Genomic DNA, 10,111 nt, shown 5'->3' with positions numbered 1-10,111 from the left:
TTACAGTAATTCAACATCCACCTGTTTGCCTCGTCACATGGCCGTCTGGCCTCTTCCATCAATCGCGTTGCGTCTGCACACTCTCCCTCCTCACACTCCCCTTTTCCATACACCTCTGCCGATGAGGGGCCACTGCCCTTTCCGCCACTCTGCATGTGAGGAATGTGGCATGGAGCGCACACACACATACACACACACACGCCTGGGGGGAAATAGACCCTCACAAGGCATGATCATGCAGCCATGTAGTGATCGGGCAAGCCTCACAGACTGTCCTGTTGCTTTTAGTGGGAGGGGAGTTTGCTTACCGTGATGGTGTTTATGTCCACTGGGAAAATCCCCAACTTTATTTTGTGAAATGAGGAAGTCTCAAAGACACCTTAAGGTGACGCTGACTGACCTGTGCGTTATTGATAGCATGTAAGAATGAAAAGCCAAACAAATACCCCCAAAAATCTGCTGGGTCAAAAGTAATCAAAATTTGGTGAAATAACGAAGGGGTAAAAACTTCCCAAACTGATCAGTTAACACTACCAAGAAACGGGTTATCAGGCCGTTTGTATAGCTGTTGATAAAAATAATACAAATGTATGAACAACTTTTTCTTAGAAGAAGAAAGAGCTACCTTTCCCTGTTAGGGGCTCCCGCGGCGAATCGCTGACATGAAACGTTTGGCACAGTTCTTACACCGGATGCCCCCCACCCCTTCCCCGGCATAACCCACTCATTTTCCATGGGTGGGCCATTCACCGTGAGTGCAATTTGAACCCCAATCCCCTGTGTTCAAGTCACAGATGTTAGGCACAGAGCCATCTAGCTATACCACAGATATTTGACATTCATCTTCAGTACACAACAAAACTGTCAAAAATTGCTTCAACTTTTCAGCTCGCCTGAATCCAATCTTATGGCTCAAAGTTATGAACCCAACTTTGGGTCAAAAGTTACCCAACATGCTGAAAATGTACAGATAACCAGCGAGTGAGTTAGGAAATCAGTAACAATAAAAACTTTTTTTTTTCAAATATTATTCCATTTATTTTAAACGGGGAGTTGGTAACAAACATGTTTGCAATACCTCAACATTTTGACAAGTGAAGAAAGTTTGCACATGTGGTATTTTAGCAGGAAACATGAAGTTGATGCACATAATTTGCTTTCGAGGGCCACCTAAAATGATGTGGCGGGCCAGATCTGGCTCCCGGGGCCTTGAGTTTGACACCTGTGGTCTAACGGCAGACTTATGCGATTATTTGAACTATAAACAAATGCCTTCCTTATAGACGCCTTCTTGGCGACGTCTCGGGGGGACTTGCAAATACAGCCCGAAGTATTTCAAAAGCTTAATTTGATAATAACTGCTGTCAGCTTCATGTCAACCTGTCAGCCCCCATGATGCCCTTTTGTGAACTTTAACCCCCGGAGCCCTCTCCTCTTCGTCATTCCCAGAGATGAGCTATTGTCTACTTTGAGGTGCAATAAATCAGTGCTGGCTTGAAGAAAAGTCTTAAATTTGGTACAGGTGGATACAAAGACCGGCTGGAATATTCAGAATACAGTATATACTGAGACACAATGATTATGTCGATTATGATTTGTAGAACAGATTAGTCAGTAGAATTTATGCACTAATGTCCACTAATGTAATTGGTATGCTTTTTGACACGATCTAAAAATGCGCCGCAGCTTGTGCGAACATCCTTGATGAGCATCTGCGATGTTGGCATGGCGAGCCGCCACGGCAGTTTATGTCGAAACAATTTGTGCTGAGCGTGCCAAATTGGCAATGCGGCGTGATCGTAGGCAGATTTCAGACAGGCCTCCTCTTCCTCTCAGCAGGCAGCTGCCATTCAAACGTGTGCGTATGTGCGCGCGGGTTTGCACCTGTGCTTCAGATGACTCTGATATAGGCACGAAAAGGAGTTCACTCCCCACACATTTCAACTCTCCACTCTCATATTTTGGAGATGAAACTGTCTATAAATCAGCCTGTTGAAGGAAACTTGCGTAGATGTGTCCTGCTTGTTATATAACCCCCTAAATATCCGAACATTCACTTTATAAATATTAAGATAAACTATGATTATGGTTGCATTTATGTCTGCCTGCTCTTGCTTCAGGTATGTTCCTTACACGTGTTTCCTTTCTCTGCTTTTTATTATATGTGAAAGTATGATCAGGAGACATCAGGGGTTGAACTTTTTTTTCATAGTTGACTATATTGTGATGAAAGTTGAGTCAAATATTTTTTTTCAGCAGTACAGTGTTGCTCTAGTATTTTTTGCGACATAGACCAGTTTCACTTCAAGAAATACTTCGATTGATGGAAACAAATAAAAGTACATGACTAAAACTATAGAGATTAAAATATCCAAAGTTTGTGATCCTTTCTTACTTAAAAAAAAGACTAAGTGTAATGTGACTGCGCTAAAATAGAGCTAGTGTACCCCAACAGCACGTCTAAGTTCGCCAGGGAAAGGTAGTCAATGTTAGCTAACTTATTTTAGCTTACCACCGCTAGTTAGAATCATTTGTAGGTGGTAAGTCGCTTTTTGGAATAAATGGTAAAATATAAGTAAGTCGCTTTTTGGAATAAATTATAAAATAAATAAACACATTCATTAATTGAGCTGCTATGGCCCTGACTGCAGACTGGCTAACGGTTAGCAAGTTAAGAGCCAGCCGCTTAGCTTTTTAAGCCGCGTACATTCAAAGACACAGCGACTACCTTGTGGAACGTGAGGATGGTTACCTCAGTTTGACAATAGTCATACCTGTACCTCACATGCACATTGTGAAAATCATAAGAATGATCTGTTCTAAAATTATTCGATAGCTGCTGGCCTAGATTACAATGGCTGATACAGTTAATAACGCTTTTTGTGATAGTGACAGTCTGACCCTGGACCTGAACGTTTCCATACTTCCTACGGGAAGCGACTTGTGTTTCACTCCAGTTGTTGTGCTGTGCTAATGTGTTTGTAAATAGCAAGAGGAGTGGTCAAATCAAACTAATTAAGCTCCACAGTGTGTCCTCTCTCTCACACACACATACGTAAACTCTCTTGCACCTCGCCCACGTTCCTTCCTGTTTCCTGTTGCACTGTCCGCTGCTCAGGAAGTGCTGGTGTTAGTGGGCTGTGACACAAGCCATGAGTCATCATGCAGTAAACCGCTTCAAAGTTGTGGAGGGGATTTTGACCCCCACACTGCCCCCACCCCCACCCTCAGCATTGTTTCTCTGACAAACACCTCATGGGTGGCGGGGGGGGGGGGTTAACTTGTCAGACAATGCTACGTTTGTCCTCCACGTTGAACCACCTGCTGACTCTTGGCTTTGCCATTTGTGAGTAAGCTTTCGCCCGTAAGTGCACCTGCTGGCTCCTATGGGGTAATCTGGAAAAAACTTCACCAAAGACTTTATTAAGTGTCACCATACTCGCCAGACATTTTAAGAAAGATAGTCATGCTCAGTTTTCGCAGAGTATTTTCCGTATTGTGTATTGTCTTGACCCATGGCATCGTTTTTCCGCAAGTCTCTAAATGCTTTTAAATCTGCAAACTGTTTGAGTGAAAATATTTTTGTTGTGCAGCTCTCAAATATGTTTTGATTTATGCTTGCATTGGTGCGTCTTAAATTTCTGTTCTCTGGCGATTTGCCAAAGAAACACAAATTCATGGTGTAAATTTTTTGCTCAATACATTTATTTTCTCTTTTTGCCATTTGAGTCAAAATGGAAAGATTTCCTTTGCCTAGTGATGCCGGAGTGATGCACTTTCCGTTGTCTTGCATCTTTCTCCATGAACCAGTAAGTGGGGTTCTTGGTTTACAACTGAGTTCCGTCTACGATACAAACCTGAATCTGTCATTAATCACTAGAGCATTAGTGAAATCATACTAACAGTAAATATTTGTATGAAAAAAAATCTTGCCCATAAATAAAACAATCAGATGAAAAATGGTAACCCCCCCAAAAACCACCGTAGTAGTTCATTGCATGTCGTTCGTAACCACGAAATGACGTTGTTTGAGACCCCTTCTAAACCGACAACCAAACACAAATATGGCGCTCTATGACTTGCTTGAGCAATTTATGTTCTCCTGGCCTTTTTCAGTCACAACAACGCCCTCCCTCCACTTCAGAATCAACAATGGCACAATCCAGTCAGGAATTGGCCTTCTAGGTAACAAAGGACGGAAAAAAACAAACACAAATTTGTGGGTCCACTGAACTTCTTTTACTTTTGTGAACAGCCCAGCCTTGACTCTCCAGAGTGACATGTATTTATTGTTTTGACATGGCTCCATTGATGGCGCAGGTGCCCCTAATGTTGTGACTGCTCAGATAAACACGAGCGTCGGTCAATCGTAAGGCCATTTCTTCATGTTTGATTGGAACATTGGCTGTCATTAGGGAAGTGACATAGCACGCCTGACCTGAAGAGCAAAAGTCACGTCGTGAAACCTCTCAGCTCCCGTCTCACAAATTGGACGGTGTGGGCAACCAGGCTAGGTGAGTTCAAGTTCAGAGGTAAACATGAAGCATGCTATGTCATGCGCATCGGAACGTGTTGTTATTCCTTTGGAGAAGCGGTGGCAGCATGTAACATCGCCTACATTAGTTACTAGCTTAAAGTTAATCTCTGCTCCATTGTTCTCAATGTGTGCGTGCCCACTCGTGGCAGGAATGTCTTCTTGCCGGCCCTTTTATTTGGACCATCCATATGACCACATTATAGCCTCTGGTAGCCTGGCAACAGCAGGTTCTGTCTGGTTACCATGGAGAATGTCCATTGAGTGATGTCGCTTAGGCCCTATTTGCCTTGCCTCCTCATTGGAATGAGGCCTTTTTTTTGTTGTTGTTGTGTTAAAGTACACCCCCCCAACACACACACACACACACACACACACACACACACGAACACACACACTGCCTGCGCTTCATCTGCCTCTCTGCGGTGACCAAAACTGTGGAACTAACAATGCGACATAAAAAGACCAACCAAGGAAGTCTTTGTGTAGTATCTGAGTGTGTTTTATAACTTATACTTGAATAACACTAATCATTTTTTGTTTTGTTTTCTTATCAGTTATTTTACCAATTTTCGTTACTTGTATTGTCTTTTTAGTACAAAAAAATTATTGTAACCCAAGTTAATATATTCAAATTATTGTACGTGGTTGACCAAAAGTCGCTTTTTTCTAAATTTTTCTGTTTTGTTTCATGTATCTTTCAGGCAGACGTGAGGCCATCAGCAACTGTCAGTTAAGGCCTCATAATTTTTGTAAACATGGCTTGTTATGACAATTGACATTGGTGAACACTTGCAAAATCGCCTCCCTGCAAGAGGTTTTTCTGCCCCAACTGCAGCACGGCGTCAGTTTGAGAATCTTTACGGCTCTCGCGGTGCTCCAGCGCGCAGTGCCCATTGGAAGGCTTGCTTTCTAGCATCACTGATGAAAACACTGAAGTCCTCGTGCAATTCCACGAATGCTTCCGGAAGTGATCAAGATTTACCCATACCAGTTTCACTGTGATTGGCTAATGACCAGTCTCGTCCAAATTCCGCTGAAATGGGCTCCCCTAATGTGGACAAATACTATAGAAAATGGATGAATGGGGGGGAACAGTGGCCTATGATTTAGCACGTCCACTTCAAAGAGCTAGAGGTTCAGGGTTCGATTCCGGCTGCGGCCTTCCTGTCTGGAGTTTGCCTGTTCTCCCCGTTCCTGTGTAGATTTTCTTTGGCTATTCCGGTTTCCTCCCGCATTCCAAAATCATTGGATTGGATTAGATAAACTTTATTGTCAAATGTACTCTGTGTATGTGTAATATGTATACAGCACATATTAAATTTCTTCCCTCTCAACATAAAACAAGAGGAGACGCTGCAGGTGTTCGCGCAGCTATCGAAAGATGCACGGCAAAATAATTGGACACTCCAAATTGTCCCAAGGTGTGATTCTGAGCATGAGCGTCTATGTGTGCCCTGTGATTGGCTGGCAACCAGCTCAGGGTGTACCCCGCCTACTACCCCACGACAGCTGGTGTGCATTTACTTTGACTCAAATGAAAGTGACCACATCTGGTTGGTTGCATGCTCTCGTCAGCGCGCTATTAACACAATAAAACTTAAAGACTTGCCATAAGTGTGCAGTGAGTTGCTATTGTTCGCGAAACTGCCGTTTCCGAGGTCAGAATTTGACTTTTGTGCTAAACGTTTTACACCGGTGTCAACAGGAAGTTGTAAAAATGTAAAAGATCCATCACTGGAACAACATTGTAATCTCCCGCACCACCTCCCTTTGACAAAGTGTGAACTTCCATCAATCCAGCCATTCATCCGTTATCGGAACGGGGTTTAAAAACAAGTTTATTAATTTACATTCATTGACTAAATGTGAACGTTTTAACTCATTCAGTACCAGCCAATTCTGGACCAAGTCTGAAAAGACGTTTAAAAACGTCTTTGGGAGTGAATGAGTTAAAAAATAGCCTAAAATGAAATTAACTCACGGTTAAGAATTTCTATATTTATATAAGATAAAATAAGAAAACATTTATTTGTCTCACAATGGAGAAATTCAAAATTGACAGCAGCAAAGTTATGAAAGGAAGAAGTAGAAGAAAAAAATATAGGAGCTGCTGTAAAGGCAGCCATTCTCGGGGTGCCATCTTGAAGTCAAAATAATACAACACAACACACGCTTATGTTTTCTTATTTTGTAATACATGGGAAGAGGACCTTGGAAAATTGCAAGAGCGATATTGAGGCTCTTTTTTTGGAAGATGGCGCCCGAGTAGGCAGCCTTCGGCAAGTGCTCTTCAAGAGCCTTGCATTTTTGTTCTTTTTTGCTGTTTTTGTCTTTTGTTTTGTCACATGTTGTTTGTTGTTTCATTGTGTGGACCTGATATGGACTGTTTTCAGCGCTTTTTGGCCACGACATTCGTCAAAGGAGCAGTATCTGTGCTTGGTGGTTTCGCCTTCTCGGCAGCACGCCTGTACCAGCACAGATTTTGATTGGGAGGAATGTCGGCGCCATTGACTGTCGGTGCTGGACAGACCTGGGGCGCTTGTGTTTTTTGCGCCAGTAATGGGCAGCATTTTTCACAACCCCGATTTGTTCAGTGGCTATGTCAGCGCTGTTGGACAGTTGGCGTTGGTGCGGCTGGATGGATGGAGGAGGATGAGGAGAGAGGAGCGTTGGCGAAGAGCGCCGATGCGTATTTGGAACCGTGGGTCGCCGCTTGGAATTGAAATGGATTTCCATGGGACAGGAGAAGTGAATCGTCAATGGATGCTACAGCTTCTTGTTGACTTTGAAACTTAGCTTGTAGCCGACGTGTGCACATTTTGAGCATGACGTCTCTGATCCACTGCTTAAAGGACACTTTGATTCGCTCCTCTTTCATCGATAACTGCTTCAAACAACAAAGCGTGGGATGGAAAAGTGGTTCGGACTGCATGACTGTCCGTGTTTTATGTTATGTGTTGTGTTTATTATTTTACTTTATGTTAACTGTTTTGTAAAGCGCTTTGTTACAGCTGCCGCTGTTGTGAAAGCGCTATATAAATCAGCATGTATTGGTAAAAAAAATCTAATGTTTCAGGCCCTGTTAAGAACCAGCTCCCATCCTGTGTGAAAAGCCCAGCTGCGCTATTGAGTCACCTCCCACTCGGCTGACTGTATGCATTGCCATATATTCAACTTTGAGGAGAGCATATGACCTGCTAAGACTCTTAAGCGAGCAGCACAACAAGTATGAATAAGCTTTTGGAATTCAATCACGCTTTCAACACAGGGTGGGGTGCGGGGGTGGCGGTGCTGAAAACTTCGAAGATGGAACCGTTTCCTTATCTCTTTTATTGCGTCTTGAACTTGTTTGCGATTGCATTCTTTTGTGTCAAGTTGGTCGTCTAATGAATGTGGTAACTTACGGGAAGAGCGTTTCCAGCAAGTTCTCTGCGGCCTTAATTTGAAGCCTTTTCACTGGAAGTGTGAGTGTGGAGGGGTCCTGCGGTGGGCGGGCGGGGGGGGGGGGGGGGGCGAGTACTCTGAAAAGGGGATGGTGGGGGTTGTGGAGCATTGTGAGCTGAACAGCAGAGCCCTCCTTGAGCTGAATGGGCATTGTCATCTGGATTTCTGTGGGTCACTAAAATACTTTCTCCCGCCGTGCATAGGGGGGAGGTTTATGCATGCACAGTGAATACGGGAAGTTTTTCATGTTAAGGGTTTTTTGTTTTGTTTTTGCTACATGAACACTCTTGATGAAAGTTCCACACAAATATAGTAAGTTTAATCTTCATAAAAAGGGAAACAATATTGCATCTTCTTATACATCAATCACTACATCAAAGAAAGAAGGCAAACAATTGCAGGAACTTGAGAAATGAATTGAGCGTTCCTGCAGTGGTCACGATGCCAGCAGGTGCTTGGAAATAACAGACAAAAACGTCCCAGTCATCAATCCCAGCACATCAACAATACAAAGTTACTTTAAAAAAAAAATTATTACGAGGTGTGTCCAAAAAGTTCTAGGACTGGCGTCATAAAAGATATACTTCAAACCCAATCAACAAGTTTTCCTCTTGGAAGTCATTCCTCTGGATACCAGCCTTCTCTGCCACACCTTCATCTGTTCCTTGAAGGATTCTTCAAGGATCCTCCGTTATCGCCGCCATTTTAATGTAATTCACATCTACAAAGCAGGTTTCTTTGATCTTAGAAAAGAGGAGTGAATAGGGAGATTGCTACAGCGTGGCCAGGACCTGCCCAAAGCTCGGGGCATCGTGAGAATTTATCTCTTCTCATGCATCGAATAAAGCAAACACCACAAGGCGAGAAAAAGAAATCCTAGTTTGAGTTTTAAATATATCTCTTTTTCAGTCCTGGAACTTTTCTGATACATCTCTTATACATGTTTTAATGTCATCATTTATGGAGTGCAATATTTTTCTCAATTACTGTACAGATTGGCAGGCAAAGCATATGTTGGAGTCAATGGCATGAGTTCGTCTACAAAAAAAAAAATCAATCATGAAAAAAAAAACCTTACAAAAGCATGTACCGAACAAAGATGCTGTACTCCTTTTGTCGGTTGTAGTTTGAGGGTTCCAAAAGAAGAGAATGTGGGGGTGGGGTGGGGCTGAGGGGTCCTGATAGGAAAAACATGGTCCAAGCGAATTGAATGAGTCGAGAAAATAAAGGCAGGTGTTTAAAAAAAATTAAAAAGTCCGAGTGGGGCTACACATAATTCCGTTTGTCATAGTCCCCGTTCGGCGTGGCTCTCTTGGTGGGCGCGTATTTGACCGAGTACCCCGCGTTCCCTCCGGAGGGGCAAGAGCAGCACAGAATGGACCCCCCTATCAGCAGAAGCGCGGTGGCCGCCCAGCCGATGTAAAGCGCGGCGCCGATCTCCCGCTTCTTGGAGCCGGGCACCTGCGGGTTGTAGAAATCCGAGATGATGTTGTTGGCCATCCAGCACAGGGGCACCAGCACGAAGAAGCCGCTGATGATGTAGATCACCCCGCCCGCGTTCACCACCCGCGCCTTGACGTATTCGTTGCGGATGCAGTTGGTGCACTGCGCTCCGGCGATCACCACCATGAGCCCCAACACGCCCATCACCGACGAGATGATGGTGAGCGCCCGGGCAGCCTGCAGGTCGTGGCTGAGGGAGAGCACTGAGTCGTGCACCTTGCACTGCATCTGGCCAGTGCTCTGAACCACGCACGACATCCACAGGCCGTCCCAGATGGTTTGCGCCACCACGATGTTGGCCTCGATGAACGCGGTCACCTTCCACATGGGCAGCCCGCACGCCACCATCACCAAAAGAGAGCCGACCACGCACAGCGACAGTCCCACAATCTCCAGCCCGGCAGACACCATGTTCGCTTTTTTCCCCCCCAATCAGGTATGCGTCCGAAAACACTTGTCAAACTCTCTCTCTTCTTGCTTTCTCTTCGCTTTGAAGTCGTTTGTGTCTCTATAGTCGCTTCTTATTTGCGCATCTCTTTGCAGTGTCAGCGCTGTGGTCCTTTGTGCGAGTGTGAAAACAACTGGACTCGCAGCTACACTGGACCATCGATGTTTTTTTTTTAATGC

General features: G+C 44.2%; 1 protein-coding gene across 1 annotated transcript; it reads right to left on the bottom strand.

The window, feature by feature from the left end:
* Positions 1-8,278: 8,278 nt before the first annotated feature.
* cldn5a (claudin 5a) lies at positions 8,279-10,111 on the bottom strand. The gene has a single exon (XM_052067292.1). The coding sequence runs from the start codon at positions 9,893-9,895 to the stop codon at positions 9,248-9,250; it is 648 nt and encodes a 215-aa protein (XP_051923252.1). The 5' UTR covers positions 9,896-10,111; the 3' UTR covers positions 8,279-9,247.

The sequence above is a fragment of the Hippocampus zosterae genome, chromosome 6 (assembly GCF_025434085.1).
Source record: "Hippocampus zosterae strain Florida chromosome 6, ASM2543408v3, whole genome shotgun sequence".
NCBI classification, from domain to species: domain Eukaryota; kingdom Metazoa; phylum Chordata; class Actinopteri; order Syngnathiformes; family Syngnathidae; genus Hippocampus; species Hippocampus zosterae.
Note: the sequence above shows the minus strand (reverse complement) of the source record. Positions and strands in the feature narration are given on the sequence as shown.